The sequence below is a fragment of the Lonchura striata genome, chromosome 3, assembly GCF_050655825.1.
Source record: "Lonchura striata isolate lonStrDom1 chromosome 3, ASM5065582v1, whole genome shotgun sequence".
NCBI classification, from domain to species: domain Eukaryota; kingdom Metazoa; phylum Chordata; class Aves; order Passeriformes; family Estrildidae; genus Lonchura; species Lonchura striata.
In genome coordinates, this window is record NC_140705.1 from 81,239,311 (window position 1) to 81,256,851 (window position 17,541).

The window sequence follows — 17,541 nt, forward strand, 5'->3', positions numbered from 1 at the left end:
AAAACCTCATATTGTTCCTTGCTTTATGGGTGGGGCACATCGTCTCCACCATAAAGCACCCGGCCCCGCTGGCTCCACAGCAAGAAACAGGGCAGGATCCGCCTCGAGTTTATTCCAGGCTAAGTGCTACAAGTTACTGTATTCCAGCTCAACTGTCAAATTAAAATCAAGAGAGAAGGAGAAAACGAAACAAAACCAACAAAAAGCCAGAATCAAACCACACAAAAATAGCTGCCACAAAACCAGAGAACACTGGAAAAAGACATGCTTGGAACAGTCTATTTCAGCTGCAATTGTTGAGTCCAGTATTTTTTTTTTCAACTTCATCTCACCAAAATTTTTTGTATGACCAACTGCAACATAACCTAAAAGTATCATACACATCCAGTCTACATTACAGCACTGTAGATACCTTAACTATTCCACTTCTCTATTAAGAGGTTTTAAAAATAACATTCATTCTTATATTAAAAAAATTTTCAGAGACAACCACACTACTGTTCTACAAAATTCCCCTAAGGACTCTAATGCCACATTACTGTGAAGTAGACAACAAGGTGACACAACGTTTTAGGTAGCACTGCACTAAAAACAACTCTTTAAATGTTGTTAATTTTCTAATACAGGCTTAGCAGCTGTAACAACATAATTAAATAATGAAATCACATCTTATTAAATCCAGATTTTACCAATGTTTAAAAATTTACACTGAAATTTATAATACCTCAAATCAGCAACCACAACAAGCATGTTTAAAGTATATTCTATTTAAACATCTTTTTAGGCTTACACTTTGACACTACCTAAGAACAGAAGATTAAAAAAATACTCCTCTTATACAGGAAGTTTTAAAAAATAGGCATACTATGACTGCTAAACAACTGGTGGACATTTAGTATCAACTTCTATCGGTTTCTGATTTTACAGCTATTTCAATTAAAAGGCTTTTTTTTTTTCAATTCATACAACTCAAAAATTATAAAAAGCCTTTCTATTCCTCTCTAAAATATCTATAATAATATTTTAAAGTAAATCTCACTTCACATTTATGGGCATTTAAAGGTCAACAGACATCGTTTGACAAAGAGCTGCTTAAGACACACAATTCTCTACATAATGCTTCCATAATCCAACAACCAGATCTTCAGAGGTTGAGAGAAAGAGGACAAAAGAGGGGGGGAGGGGGGAACTGCAGGAAAATTATTGCAAAAAATATGCAGATAGCTAAAATAACTAAATACATTATAGAGATGAATCAATCTGGAACAGTTGTGCTAACCGGTCTACCAAGATCTGCCACAAGGATTCTGCAGGCTGCCAGGGTACTCAGTATTTTAGATTACAGCTGGCTCACTGAAGCACTACATATTTAAGTATATTTGTAAATAAGTGTAGGCATGCCCCAGGGGTGAGAAGAAAAGAGAGGGAAGGGGGAAGGGAAATATCAATGGTCTAGTACAACTAGGGAACAATTCTGAGAGGCACCATACTTCACATCACTACACACACCTACTAGCACTCTGCCAAGAGAGGCTAGGAAGCTTTTGTAATTCCTGCAGCCACTTAAGATAACAAAACTGAAGTGGGGCCACAGGCTGAAATGACTGGCAGGCACCAAGGCCTTTTTGACTTCCCGGAACACAGAAGGTAGTTCATCCCATTTATCCCTCACATGCTCTTGTTGGATGACAGCATCTCATGAGACCAATGCAGAGCAAGATCTGCTACTGGCACCTTATTTTTGTTGGACTTCTCAGAGATATCCTAAAACTAGCATCAAAGATAAACCCAGAAAAACCATCCAAAAGAAATCAAAGATTTAGTTTACAGTAAAAAAAAAACTATGGCTGAAAATACCATTTATTTATATTCTTTGGCTCTGTTTTTCAAACAATGTTTTCAAAGGGAAAACACTGTTTGAAAACTAATTTAGTATGACCGAAAAGCTCCTGAAAAATGATTCAGAATGTATTCACAATTTATACCTGGCAATACCTTGATTAGTAACTTAGGCATCTCAAAAACAGGAAGACTTATCTTTCTGTAGTTTGAAGTGTTTTACTACATATATCTCTGTTCAGATAGCCAGTCTTTTATCCTCTCTTCAGTGCTGCCTTTCAGTGTTTTAGTAATTTTAAGCATCAGAACAGTTGCTAAGCAATGTATAGTCAGCCTATTTAATCATTCTTCATAAGCAAAAATTTTCTTACCAGACATTTCTGTGGTACACGTACTTAAGTGGTGAACATTAACCTTTTTCAACACAAGAGCACGTGCCACATACACTGATAAAAGCACAAGAGCACAGCTTTTAATTCTACTACATAATTATATAAGCAACACTGCAACAGCATGTCACAAAATAATCACATATTATCAGCTGGAGTCCAAATTGAAAATGCTCAAATTCCTTTCCACTTGCTGTACAAGAACGGCAGAAATGCAGGGACAGCAGTCAGCACCAGGACTGATAAACACACTCATGGCCCACATTGAAATAGACAATGGGAGTTCACAGGCCGAATGAATCACTTTGGGGTATGGCAAGACAAGGGAGAAAAAAAATCTGGAGGACATTTTTAGATTTGGCTTCAGTAACAAAAAGAGAAACGAACCAGACTTGACCACACAAGCATTTGCAGAGACAATGGGCACACTCCAGTTCCTGATTCCTACATCCAGGATCAGCTACTCCTTGTATTCAAGCATGCATGACCACTCTGAACTGACTTGGGCATCAAGTGAAACAAATACAAAGATAAGTGATTTTGTTCTTACCTCCTGATTACAAGCTAGGATACGAATATCATGCATGCCATTTTTGCTCCGATGCTTTTGCAATCCTGCCCTATGTGACTGCACTAAAGGGAAACATATTCCTGGCTAAGACCAGAAAAAATGCAGTCTTTCCTCACTGCAATCCTTACCTTCTTTATCACTGGGTTATTTTCAAAAACATTCAATAATAGTGAGCATATAGCAAACTTTTTTCAAATAGAAAAAGAACATCTGGATGAGTTCATCTACAAGTCCACACAGAACAGGTCATTCAGATAAAATGAACCTTTATTTTCACATTTCAGAGTATTCTTATTTCTAGTTTATTGTCTGCAAAGCTTGGATTCTGAGCACTCTGAAATTATTCCGAAGAACTCTTTCAGGTATCCAAGCATTTCTCAGCATTTAAAATTAAAACATAAGGATCCCTCATCTACTTCAGTATTTGCCACTTTTTAACTAAGAAATGTAGAAATGAGGACTTGACAAGGCTCACCACCCTTGTTAAACCAAATAGATCATCTAGCTTACTGACCAATACTTACTTTCTCACAAAACTGTTTACCGATAACACTTTTAGTTAAGGCTTGGTATTTGTACAGCCTTACTTCTTTTAGCATTAAATTAAGATGAACCAAAAGTCTCGGGCAATTCACATGATCTTCCCTGGGGAATTTTACACAGACCGTTCTAAAATTAGTAAATAAAGTTTCTGTGTCTACTGAAACGTCAATAAAGGCGAAGTTTTTATATTTGCAAGTTGTTGTTCAAGCAGTACCAAGTTACTTATCTCTGATGCAGTAACACTGCCATAAGCCAAGACCCTCAAAAGAAGGGCTACATTTTGAGTAAGATAGATATCAATTTAATTAAACATGTGCACTAATAAAGACACTTACGATGTTTCACCATATGCTAACCTGACACTAAAAAACAAAGTTTTCCAACTAGAACACAGTAATCTATTCCATTTTTGCTCAACCAAGAAAAACAGAAAGATGCCTTTTTCTTTTTGAAAGTATAACTTTCCATAAGAGTTTGAAAGGTTTAAAGACCACTTGGGGACAATGTAACATTGTAAAACTCTCAGTTCATACTACATCAATATTTACAGCACCATTTTCCTAAAGGATTTAGGCTACTTAAGAAACACATTTTCATTACACTAAAACTAAATTACACGTGTGACAGATATGAGAAGAATTGAAATATGTGATGTTAGAAATGGTCAGATCAATTATGGGAAAAAAAATCAAACTATAAAAACCAGGTATACACCTGCAAAAACACTGTCTTATCAGTTGGTACTTATATTCTACATCTACAAACTTCTGAATTGCTGAAAATCACTGAACATTTACTCTCACTGGTCCTCCTTGCTTAAGTAAAAGAAGTCATGACAGCGTATCAATTATTATATTGGAATTAGCTGGCAAACACACATAGAAGTAGAGGAGAACACAGTTTACTTCACGTGAATCTGTCAAATAGAAATTTTGCAAAAAAAATAAAACCTTATGAAAGAGAAGCTATCTGGTAGTCACCAAGGCCCATTTAGCATCATTTTTCCCAAATAAACACATCTCAGTATTGTGACTACCGCTTGTTTTCTTCTGTCTTTCTTTTTATTTATCTGATATATATAAAACAACAAAGTGAAATTATTCTTTTCTGCAGTAGAGATGCACGTTACGTTAATCACTGGTGATTCTTTTATACTGTCTGCCTTAAAAGAAAAAATATTTCATAGAAGACTTTTAAAGCACTTCTGCCAATTCATCTTTCACCGAGAATCTCAGAAATTTGACCTAAATTATCATACTTGAAAATTTTATACAAAACTTCTTCAAATTGCATTTATGTTTCCATTTTATTGATCAAACTGTATCTTTAGGACTTTTCCATTAACTTAATAACTGATTTCACCACCTCACTGCTCATTACTTTTTCTCTGAACAACATTTTCAGATTATCCAGCTATCAGAACAACTTCTAACTAGAAATTTAATCTAACAAGAGGACCGTTATCTAAAAGCCAACAAACTGTAAATATCAACAATTTCTGAATCAAGTAACAAATGTCCTAAACCACACTATAAATAGCCAAAGCCATCTGTCTGATTTACCCCTTCTCCTCTTTACTTTAACTTGTCTATCCAAGGACACAATTTTACCACGTAGCATGCCCGGTTTCATCACCTGCCTCTTGCAGCAGAAAAGCAGCATCAAGGAGCAAGATCCCCATCCGTGACCTACGTCCCAGTGAGCTGACATTACTAAACTGACTTCCATACCCCATCTCAAGTGCTTATCTATTTCTTCCACCGCATTCCTTCTATTACATACAGCTGTTTGCTATCTTAACCACATTTTATCTTGTTTCATTATCTCTTTCCCTATCATTTGGGTGGTGTTTTCTTGTTCTTTTGGCACTGTCTTACAAGGACTATTTTTAACAAAAGATGTAGAAACACAAGCACATTGTATCCACCCATTCTCTCTAATTTCCTTGCAAACCTTTTCAGAGGAAAGTTTACCCAGGAAAAATAATTTTCGTGTAATGCTATCAGGTCCCACCACTCGTATGGACTCTACTACTCCGAAGAAACAAGTTACTAGCTAGAGGAAATGAAAACTTCAGAAGCAAAGAGGACCAAAGCTAGAAAATTCCTTAGCAGGATGGGGGGCTGTCCATAAACACAGTTACAGCAGTTTGTTGCAATTTAGACCATTTGTGAAATGCGGAGAAATGCCAATATCTGCAAATCTGCACTTTTGCCAGAAAAATATTTGTCAAAAGCAAAACTTTCCACAGCAACATATGCATTGCTTGCAAAGACAACATCTCTAGCCAAAACAAAAGCCACACACACCTTCCAAACTCATCCAGCCTCACTGCTTGCTGGGACAAGAAGGTGCATTGGCAGCCTTGGCTCTGCAGGGTCCCAGGCCCCGGGGCAGAGCTCCCATTGCACCCCCCAGGGCTGACAGATGCTAATTAAAAGGGAAATAACATCCGAAAGAGACAGTCACTCCCAAGCAGTCAGAAGACCCAAGGTTAAGGCAAAACACCAATATGGGAGGCAGTACAACCCCTGACTTGCCTCAAGCAAAGATACAGATTTCAGTGCCCTGCACATGCATTTGATCAAATCCTCTGCTATTTTCGGATGGGCATGTCCAACATATAATGACAACTCTGAAATGCCTCTGTGTCAGTCCAGAAAAATGCAGAACAAAAAACCCCTGAAGTTTAAAACATGCAGAACAGGAAACCCTGTTTTGTCAACTCTCCCAAGCAGCTGCTAGAAGAACCTAAGAAAAGGAAAATCACTAATTTCTGAAAAGATATGAAAATACATTATAATGCCATAAAGCACTGTTTGCAAATACTTAAATGAGAATTAATAATGTTACTATTCATCCTAATTAATTACTTCACAGGGCATAATATAAGTCTATTATTAGGATAATTTTTCAATCTGCAGATGTCAAAATACTTTAAACAGAAAGCAAGCATTGAAAGTTAAATATATAATCAGCAAATAAGCATCAAGGGGAACCCCATATTAATCTGTTTTCATTCTTATGTGATATACACAGCTTACTAATTATGCTTACATAGATATAAATACTGAAGTCCTCTTTTGCCTTGAATAAGGAAGATTATATAAGAGGCAACAATAATTTCAAAAGGTTCAAGAAAAATAATTAGAAAATCAGAATAAGCATGAATATTTGCCAGGGGAATAAAAATACAGGCACTGATAGGGAAAAAAACCTTGGAAATGCAGTACTAGACCAATAACTAAGAACAGATTAAACTGCCTGGCCTGCTAACTCACATATATTATGAGCTTGTGTGTGTGTCTCCTGAACAAGTACCACAGAACACAACAGGAAGGTATTCTACCTGACCATCACATTTAGTTCCATGCAGTTAATTAGAAGGATAAGGAAAAGAGAAAATAAAAAGAAGCCCAGAGAGGAAGAAAAGGAAACATGGAAATCACAATGGGACTGACTTATGAGGAGTTTTTTGGAGAGAGGCTAGAGTGGAACTAACCAGCAACTACAGAGCAGAAGCCAAGCACAGTAACACTGTAATAAGGTAGTAAGTAATAATGTATCCCAAGTATTTCAGTATCATGGCTGGTAAGGAACCAGAGATAAAAGAAGTCTACCTCTTAGAAACAGATGAATTGAAGGAAAAAAATTACAGGATACCAAGACCACCATACTAAATAGGTCGTTTGCTCCACAGGCTCCCAAGAGTGGATGGATAATCTAGCACTGGAATTTGCACTGGATAAAAGTACAATGAGGAGTACTGCTTCTTTATCTTGGGAGAGAGAAACCATCCAACCTCAAATTTCCATTATTCTGTTAAACATTTCCAAATATACAGGCCAACAGAAGGCTTCAGAAGGAGCACAGACCAGGTCTTTAATTAACACTGCTCATGCTTCAGGTGTAAAATTTCTAAAAGCCACCCTGTAGTTGCTGAACCCATACCACAAACCTCTCACATGGATCCAAGTACATTCATCTGCAAATGGTCACAGCAGACGTTAACGCCTGATGTCTGTAGAGATAGCCAAGAATTTTGCACCTTCCTGAACATGACTCTGCAGCAGATAAATGCTGTTACAGCTCATGGCAATGCCAGCCACAGCTAATTATAACTTTATTGAGATGTTTTGGCAAGAGTCAAAGGCACTCAAGCAAACAACTTGTGATGGGGTTATCTGCCACTGATAATACATGACTTCTGCTAATAGTCTAAATACTCAATTTCTTTCCTCCTCTCTCATCTGTAACACCAAAATTTTGAGGGATACCTGGGGGAGAAGGAGGGATGTCATGCTGATGAAGAACACGATAAATATGCAGAGTGTTATTACTTTTAATATACTGACAAAATTTCCTAGGTCTGTAAAACAGATTTTTTTTCTCCAAAGCAATATTTGATATCTGAATCAGCTATGAATATATGTCAAGATATTTATGGGCCTCCACCAGATATACGACACATGAGGTTATTCCTATACATAGCTAAGCTAGTAACTTTCTACACAGTATTTACTGGATGTAGTGAATAGAAATATGATTCAGTTACTAACCAATTTCTCACTGAATCATGGAAGTTAAAATAAAAATTACTTTCTTGTTCTCATGACCACTTATTTTAAATTCCTACAAGGGAACTCTCATTAAAGAATGCCACACCTACCACTCTTCTCAGAGTGGTTGTTTGATGTTACTGTAGAAAGTAAAATTTAAAAGATGGAAAAATCAACCCAATAACCAAAAAAATAGAGAAGTGGTTTGCATTAGTAAACAGACTCAAGACTCTCTTGACAAAGACTGTACTTTCAAGGAAAGCCATAGAAAGAACAGATGGATAGGAAGAAAAAGACAAAGAAAAGAGATCTAAAAAAGAAACCCGTAGACACTTTTCCGTCTCAAACATGGCCAAACTAAAACCTAACAGTGGGTTGCTAGAAACATGGCCAGCGTTAACGTTTAACACAGGGATTTTCTTGTAAACAACACCAAAGAGGAACGAAGGCTGCATTATCGACTGTTATTGGTATCTGAGTATCTGAGAGCGACGGCTCTAGGCCAGCAGTTCACAAGTACTTCAACCACAAGATCACTATCAGTCCTTTCATGCATTAATGAGCATATCAGCCCCATCGCTTTTCAAACGAAAACGTGCCCCATAGTACCGAAGGGGACCCAGCCGGTCCCACGGGCCCGGCCCCCGTGCGGGTGGGGCGACACCGAGGGCAACCGCGGCACAAGCGGCGAAGCCGCGGCACAACGGGGGCGCGCAGCTTGCCGGGGGCAGATTTCAGCAGGGCTTCTGAAACTGGCGACACGCTGGGGCGGCCGACCCCGAGGGGCATCCGGAAAACTCAGTGGAGGAGGTGAGAGGGGCACAGCCGCAGGGGCCGCTCGCCGCCGGGCTGGGCCCGCTCCCCGCCGGGCCGCCGCCACGTCCCACCCCCGCCCGGCCGCGGCGGGGGGCGGCCGCCCTCGGGGCAGCGAAATAGCCCGGCCGGCCGCTCCCTCTCGGGGAAGACGACAAGCTGTGGCAGCGCCCAGGGCGGCCGCTCCCCCTCCAGCTACGCAGAGACGAGGGACACGGAGGGGGAGCGGCCGCGGGGGCCGGGCTGTGGGGGGGCAGAAGGTCGCAAGTGTTACCTGCAGCTCCGCCCGCTCCGCCTCCCACTCGGCGCGCTCCGCCTCGAAGCGGCCCCACTCGTGCTGCAGGAAATGCAGGATGCCCGGCACGCTGTATTGAGCCCGGGACGCCGAGAGCGGCGCGGCGGCTCCGGAGGCTGAGACTCCCCCTCCTCCGCCGCCTCCTCCTGCCGCCGCCGCCGCGGCCGCCGCTGCCGCCGCCTCGCCCGGCTCCAGCCCCGGTCCGCCCGCCGGCGGCGGCAGCAGGAGGGCGTTGTTATTGTTATTGTTGCTGAAGAAGACGCCGGGCCCCGCTTGCTCGTCCATGGCCGGGCCGGGTCCGCCTGGCTCGCCGCCGCCGCTCCCACCGCGTCCCGGCAGCAGCAGGAGCAACAACCTGGGCGCGTCCCACCCGCCGTCACCGCCTGACAGCCGCCCCCGCCCGCTGCTACGGTGGCCCGTCGGGGACAGAGCCGGGGAGCGATTCGCCCCACCGCCTCGCGCGGCTTCCTGGGAATTGTAGTTCCGCTGGATGGCGGGCAGGCTCGCCGCCCTCTTCCCGCGACGTCCGTAATCCCAGGGATGGCGATCGGACGGCTGAGCTTCAGCGCCGGGACGTGCGGTCCGATCGGCTGGGCGGGGGTAGTCCCTACGGTGGGAGTACAGGTTAATGGCACCTCCACCTCCGAGCGGGACTGAAACGCTAGGGTTGTCCCGCAGCCCAGCCCGGTAACGCGGGAAGGGCAGGTGTCTCGCAGCAGTTCCCGCATCTCGCAGATGCTCCCGCCAGGCCCTGCCCTGGCAGCTCCGTCTCTTCTGCTTCGTCCCTGTTCCGAGCAGCGCTCGGCCTCTTACTGTCAAAAGCTGGAAAGCCTGCCCAAGGCTACAGGGGTTTCTTGAACATCGTTTCCGACCTTGGGAAGGAGAGCGACACAACATTTTTCAGGAATGGACACGCTGCCTGTTCTGCGAGGACAGGGAAAACAGGAGCGTATGGGATTGAGGGCGGAAGGTGTCGGCCGCACTGCCCTCTCCCCATGGCACTAAGGGACGAAGCTGGGCTCCCTTTCCGCGCCATGTACGCCCGAGCAGCAGAGCCTTGCTGAGGGCAGACGCAGGCGCCTCTCCATCGGGCCGTGCCGAAGGCCAGCACCGTGAAAGACATGCTGCGTGCCACCAAGGCGGTGCCGTGGGGCTCCCGAGGGCGCCGGGAACGTGCCCTGCTTGCGCCCTTGGCCGTGCTCCGGCGCACCGGGAGCGCCCCGCCGCCTTCTCGAGCAGCGGTGCCCGGTTCTTTGTGACTGCTCCGAAACCACAGCCGCCTGCTTCGTAAATAATCCTACCCGCGGAGCTTGAGCTGTGGCTGGCGTAACATCTCTCTGGGAAAGACCACTAAGGAAGCTTACTTAGAGCATACGGAGAGCAGCGGGGAACGGGAGCGAAAACTCGGGACAGGGAGTGTGATCTGGGGGACCTCGGCAAGGAACCCGTGCAGAACAAGGCTGACCCAGAAAAAAGGTAAACAGCAGAGAGATGAAAGATGTGAAGGGGAAGCGGAGCAAACGGTTTCATTAAAAAGCACATTTAAAAGGCTATTGACAAAGAAAAATATGAAAAGGAGAGTGACAAACAACAATAAGCACTACGGCCATTGCGAGTTACTTGAGTTTTTTTAATCAAATGGAATTGGATGCCAAAATATTTTGTAAAACCACATGACTATAACTTTAGTATCAGGAGCAAGCAGAGAAGCAAACGAGGACTAAACTGGGGAAGGATGTATACAAACAAGAGTTGTGCATGTTTTTTTGTGCCACACAAAATTCAAAGAAAAACCTCTCCCTTCTCTATTCCTCTACATCTATCTAGTGTAATTTTCTCTTCTGCTAACTTTTTTCTATAGTTCTACTGACTTCTTAGTTATGCTTGATTGCTACACTTCTCTCCCCTCTTCTGAGTTTTCAGATATCTGATCAACTAGAGGCTAACCAAAACTTAAAAGTGCTGAGAGAAAACTTAATGTAAACAAAACTATACACGATTATAGACAAAATCTTTCTAAGAAGTCATTAATTCCTAGACTACCTGGTGGAGGGGAGGGAATCTAAAACAGGTTATAAACTTGTTTTCTGTTTTACTTGCAAAATGTTTGTGTTGAATTTTGAACTGGAAGTTTCCTTAATACTTTCAAATGAAAAAAAATTGAAATTAGAGTATGCGTGTCCTCACTTTAGTACTAAAACATTCACTGTGAAATAAAAGCATTTCTGATTTTATGTTAAATATTTGCACACAGCCAATTTACCATAGGGCAAGAGCACTGTCTTGACCATTTTGCATAGATACTCAAAGGGATATTAGATAAGGTCTTAAAGGAAAATAGAAAGCATAGAGGCAAGTATGTATGCAAAAATAGTGATCTACAAATATTTTAAGCAGATATTAGTCATATTCAATTCTATTTACTATCCCTTTGTTATATTTTAAGTTGAAGCATCTGAAATATGCAGTTTTTACAGAGTATACAGAGAAACATCAGAGTTGAAATTCAGCAGGCCTAGTGGAGACCTTTGGTTATGTTACTTCTCTCTATAAAGCAAAATGTATGGAAAGATGCCTATAAAAGCCCATAAATTTAACAGCTGTGTCAAAAAATCCATGTAAGTCAGTCCTATATACACAAGAAAATACATAGTTCTGTACTTCTGCCAATAGGAAGGGTGAGGCCTGGCAGCAGACACACACTGGGATTCCCTGGCTGTGATGCAAGGTCAGCACAACACTTGAGCCCTAAGCCCCAAAATCTGCACATGAGACTCAGAGGTGAGGGGAGCCACATGCTTTTGAAAAATGCCTGGTAGGGAAAGGAAAAACTGGAGGAGCCTGGCCCTCGCTTGTATTCTGCCCCCTGAGTCAGTACAGTGCAATGTCCTCCAGTACCTCTGCTTTCCAACTTGACCAAGGACTGTGGGTATGATCTAGCAGGAAGGCTAAATACCTGAGTCTGAACAAAGGGCAGAGCACTGACTGATCACATATCCAACCAGTCGCTGGCAGAACTGGAAGACTGCAAACACAGAGCACATTATGAAGGCCAAGATCTATACCTACAAATGCAGATAGAAGGCAGTTCTCTTTATAAACTCAATTTCCAGTGCATTCTTTACATTCAAAGAGATAGGGGATTAGATTCTTTGCATCCTTTATTCATTTTCAAGCATGGGAAAGGATTGGAAAGAGATATACACCACATAAATAACGACAACTCATTAAGACAGCATGCTTGATCATTCATCTTAAGAAAGGCTGAAAATTTTCAATTATTTTGTTGTGGGATTTTGGGTATTTTTTCATGCAAGCTGAAACAATCTACGAAGTCCCCTTCAGTATTATTTTTTTTTAATAAAAGGAAAAAATTCATACTTCTACACTAGAAATTCCCCATGGTACAGGGTAAGTACTTCATAACAGTTTTTCCTCTTCTCTCCATCCCCACTGTGCTAGTGTGTTGGGACAATGGCAGGATAACAATCACCAGAATTCAAAAACCACTCAAGGGTTTGAGATAGCTTTTAAAAAGAAATAAAACTATTTAGATACATAATAATTTTTGGTGAATAATTTATAACAGAAATTCATAAATATGATCACAATTTCCTAAAAATCTATACAAATACAAGTAACACTACTTCCCTTGTAATGCATGGATTTCAAATAATTACACAAAGCTCCATCAGACAGTCTTTCACATACAAATTACACAAAATTAGACATGTATGTAGGGATAATGCAATGCTTCTGACTACTTAATGGTCCAAAAATAATAAAAGTAATTCAAAAAAAGCTAGTTTTCAGTTTAATTGTCGGGGTGGAATGTACTGTGGGTGCTGGTTGCCTAGCAGCTGCTTTTGCTTTGCTGGCCTGGCTTGCTCGGACTGCAGTTTCTAGACGTGTTTTCAATTCAGGAGCAGCTCCCATTACTGTCTTGAAAGCATGTGGATAAAGTGGACCAATGTGCATTAGATTCTGAAGTGCAAACTCGTGAAGATCCTTAGATGCTGTAGATGCAGAAGCAAAGGCATTTTCATTCAGTAAATAGGAGATCAGAGTGGGAACGAGAAGGGCAAGCAACTGTACTCCTAAAAATGAAAGAAAAAATGTAATTACCATATCAGAGAATGAAACAAAAAAAAAATTATTAGTTATTACACAGATAAGGAAGGGTAATATTGTTTTCAGAACTGACATTAGAAACTGTAATCAAAAAAATTATCAAATTAAAACAAATGAAATGTAGATGGCTTCCTGTGCTTTGATCACTCTACTCTGTCTTACCAGGACTGGATTTAAGATTTCTATTATTGTTCATTACAATTATATTGATCCTGATGCTTATTTTGAGATGCTTTTGCACCATCCAATTGCAGATCACTGATGAAAGATTTTAAGATGTAGAGTACCTATCATATTAAAGGATTTCAAAACACTTTTCAGGCAGACAGAAATGTTATTCAATTGAATTTGAGTATTCACCTCCCCAGCGAGCATAAGTGAACTGATACCAGAATGCAAGTGTTCACAAAAAAGTCAGGGACAGTTATCTACAGTTATTTATGCTGGACTGGTCTGGGAGATCCTAACTCAAAAACCAGCAGGGCAGCTATACTTCAGCTAGCATGACCTAGTAAGGCCACAGCCCAAAATGGCAAAGGGATCAAGAGGGTTGACCTTGAGAACAAAAAAGGCAGCGAAACTTAAGCAACAAGGCAATTTTTTGTATCTAGTAAGAATTTAAGTATACCTTTGAAATGTGTAACCTGGTAATTGTACATTTTAAGTCCAAAGAATTTAAAAATTAATGGTAACTCATTTATCTAAATTGTTTTAGATTACCAGAGTATTAATTATTTTTCATTATAGGTTCTGACTAATTCATACTCATGGGGTGCATGTCTCCAACCAGCAAATCAGATTATCTGTTTCCTCACTTGTTTCAGTTACTCTCTCATTTTCATTTCACGTGTGTTTCAAACAAATGCTCCAGAACCAGAATGAGGCTCAAGAAATTTTATAATCTATCAAAAAACAGAAGTTCCAACAAGGAGTATGTTGGGTGGAAAAACCCACAAAAACCAACCAAAAAAAAAAAAAAAAAATCAAAAAAACCCTACCAAAAACCAACAGTAGTATTTTTACAAGTAGCTTTTTCAGCATTTGAAGTCAAATGTCAAAGACAGTAAGTCTTCAGAATGCACATTGTTTCAGTTGAAGAATAACTAACTCAAAGATAAACTATAAGTAATGTATTCTATCTAATGAATCTTGCTTCATCTACAATCAAGATACTCTGACCAGTACAGTTCGATTTCCTGGGCTCTTTAGCTAAAACTTATTGAGCTGGTAGAAGCAATCTGATAAGAGTCTAGTAAAATAATTAAAGTTAACAATGAGAAAAAGTAAACTGAAACACCATGAAATACAAATTTCCAAACAGAGTAAAATATCACTTATTACTGCAATTCATGTTTAGATTTTTTCCTCCAATCACCAGAAATGTAAAAGTTATAGCATATCATGGCTTATACGCTATGCAATTTAATGCATACAAAAGTTCTTGCACTGAAATTACAAAAGCATGTTGCACACACACTCCATTTGTGCCTATGCCATCAAGTTCCTAACTGCAATATTTCTAATGTTTAATATTCTATTTTAGCATTACTCATTTATCTAGAAAACCTACATACTTACTATTCTGCTCCTCACCAAGGGCAACCAACGTTTCAAGGACTTTAATTCCCTCCTGGACTGCTAAAAGCTCCAGATGGTTGTTTGGGCGGCTCCTTTCCACAGCCTTCAACTTCTCAACCATGATAGGAGCCAATGAATGAATATATGGAGTGGACAGGGCACGATTGGTGTGTTGGAACACAGAAAGCAGAAGCTGATAACACTTGGCTTGAACCTAATAAAATCAAGATAATACATTGTCTTCAAGGTTATTTGGTTACTCAGGGAATCTAATAAACTCTGTTATCTCTGATTAAATTAAAAAAAAAATACTACTAAATGGGAAGGAAATATACTAAGTAAGAGGAAAGGAGCAACACAGCCCAGCTAATAAAGCAGTATTAGCCCAGTGTTCAATAATAGGAAGAACAATTAGAAAGAACATGCAAGTACTAAGCAGCAGTAACAATATAAACTCTGAGAAAATAAAGGCATAGTTAATGTCATACAAGTCAGTCACACCAGCTCACAATGAACTGCATCTTTAGGTCTCAGAACTACCAGCTCTAGTAATAGTCTAATCTTCAAAATCGTGATATGCTATTCAAATTCCAGAAGGGCCACACAGCCCATAAAAATGACTTAGAACAAAGTGATCTTATTATTCTAATATAAACCAAGGCTGTAACCAAAAGTGTCAAACTTTTCCATCCTTGCTTCTCATTCTTTATTTTGTGCTGGTAGTAGCTTAGAACTATATGTGTAGCCATAGTATGACCTGATCACAGAATGCTCTCCTTGTTGTCCTTCTATTTTATTTTTTTCCTCCTCCCTCTCTGTGGAAAGCAGAGATTATTAAAACCAAGGTTTGGGAAAATGACTCACTGATGATCTTGTTCAGATGGATGTATGAATGCATTTTTTGGGGCATACAAGGATCTTCTTCCAAAATCCCCTACAAATAACCCAGAATTTTTGAAAAGGTGAAGCCTCACAACAAACATGAGGATAAAACATTGCACGTGTTTTCTAACTGCACTCAAGTCCAAACAGGATGAGTTTTTGAGCACATGCTGAACAGAAATGTTCTAGAGAAGCTACTACTGAGCAAAATGATCTGTGAGGAGATCCAGGGATTACTGGAAACAGATATATAAATAAAATTATTGAATAAAAGTCATAGATTATAAAAACTACTGGTAAGAAAATATGAGTTATGCAGCTCATATTACTGTTAATTCAATAGTATACAGCTGCAGGTTTTCTATACAATTCTATCTTTAAGGTCTGAAGTAATAACACGTCTCATATCATTTATATGCTTTGAAACAGAGCTCCATAGAAAAGTACATTTTCCTTAATACCTTACTCATCATCATCTTTGACCTTTTCAACAAATTTTACCTCTATCTCTCCATACTGTTACAAATAATTCTCTTCCCTTTCTGTCTTTCTTTAAACTTCAATCCTTGTTAGCTGTTAAAGATGATTAGATTAACCTTTGAAAGAAGGAAGTAGTTTCTTAAATGTAGCCATATTTCAGAAGAGTTTTATGACTGCATCTGACAGCAGAATTTCATCCAAGCGTTTTTCCTTTGATCTGTGTCTTTGGACTATAATGCATTCACAGAAGTCTACAAAAACTCCTGGAAGGTAAAATCAGAGCTTCTTCAAAGCCTAAGAGTCACACTCTGATGTAAAACTCGCCCAACAGCGTTAAAACACCTGGGTCTCTCAACTGAGTTATCTTGTTGGAACAAAAGGGAATTGAGCTCACCAGACTTCTGGTTATTACTATACATATTTGACCTTTTCATGTGGTAGTAGTTTTAAAAATACTCCTGTATTTCTTTTAAGGCACCAGTAATTTCTTTGGAAGAGTCTTCTCCTTAATCAGTTCAGTGCACTTAGTGTGATCACAATCATGCTTTTATTATTAACAAGTGTCTCATTACTGACTGCAACAATAAATATTTTACATTTAAAAAGCCAGAATGAACACACAAGTATTACAGAGTATTTGCTCTGCACATTAGTGAGAAGAGAGTGGACACCATCTGGCTGCTCTCCAAACTTGCTCTGTGTGTTACAAAAATAGTGGTAAGTTCCAGCTGACGGGCAGCTTTCTAGCAGGGTAGTGGGCAACGATGTACTTCTCTCTCACTGTTCATGTGTTTATACAGAGCTGAGAGAGAGTATGACATGAAAGTTTCACTTAATACAACTGACATTTCCATTCACACAATAAAATTCTAACTAGCTTTCCATCCAGAGTCAGGCTTCAGAATCAACTGAATTTTATGTTCACACTGGAAAACACCTGCCCTGCTATTGACAATTGTCGGTCTAAATAGGATTTTAAATGCTTCACTGTGAGCCTAAACACATCTGCATTTTTTGCATGTTTTTCTTCTCAGGAATCCCTGCAGTGTTTGCTTGTGGAAATATAACAGATTTTTCTCCTTAGCTCCCACCTGCAGATTTGTATACCCATCCATACTGATACATACATGGCTGGAAAAATCAAGCTTAACTACCGATACAGTGCATTAGCCTGCTTGAATCAAGTCAGTCTACAACTTTTTTAACCTTCCCCTTCAATGATAAAATAATTCAGAAGGCATTTCACAAAGGCAAGCCAAAGGGCAGAAGTGAAATCATGAAACAAATTAATCATAATCTGTAGATGTTCTGATGGTGCCCACAAAATCGTATTTTTGCTCACAAACTGAGTTTTATATGAACACGCAAAATAAGCACAGGTTTGGCACAAATACAAAATTGATCAGAAATGTGGGCTGTAATTTTATCTGTGGAAAAAATGGTTTAGTTTGTATTATAAAA

At 40.1% G+C, this 17,541-nt stretch overlaps 2 protein-coding genes across 9 annotated transcripts in view; both read right to left on the reverse strand.

Moving 5' to 3' along the window:
• STRN (striatin) overlaps positions 1–12,008 on the reverse strand; it is a 70,639-nt gene extending 58,631 nt beyond the window's left edge. For all 6 annotated transcript variants that reach the window (XM_021528090.4, XM_021528088.4, XM_085576916.1 and 3 more), the window contains exon 1: positions 8,989–12,008. In XM_021528090.4, the coding sequence (XP_021383765.2) occupies positions 8,989–9,906 (918 nt within the window). In that variant the 5' untranslated portion in view covers positions 9,907–12,008. The remainder of the gene's footprint in view (positions 1–8,988) is intronic.
• A 144-nt stretch (positions 12,009–12,152) lies between these two features.
• Positions 12,153–17,541, reverse strand: part of HEATR5B (HEAT repeat containing 5B) — a 57,893-nt gene continuing 52,504 nt past the window's right edge. For all 3 annotated transcript variants that reach the window (XM_085576910.1, XM_085576911.1, XM_021528091.4), the window contains 2 exons: positions 14,719–14,932; positions 12,153–13,106 (listed from right to left, as the gene is read on the reverse strand). In XM_085576910.1, the coding sequence (XP_085433036.1) occupies positions 12,802–13,106; positions 14,719–14,932 (519 nt within the window). In that variant the 3' untranslated portion in view covers positions 12,153–12,801. The remainder of the gene's footprint in view (positions 13,107–14,718; positions 14,933–17,541) is intronic.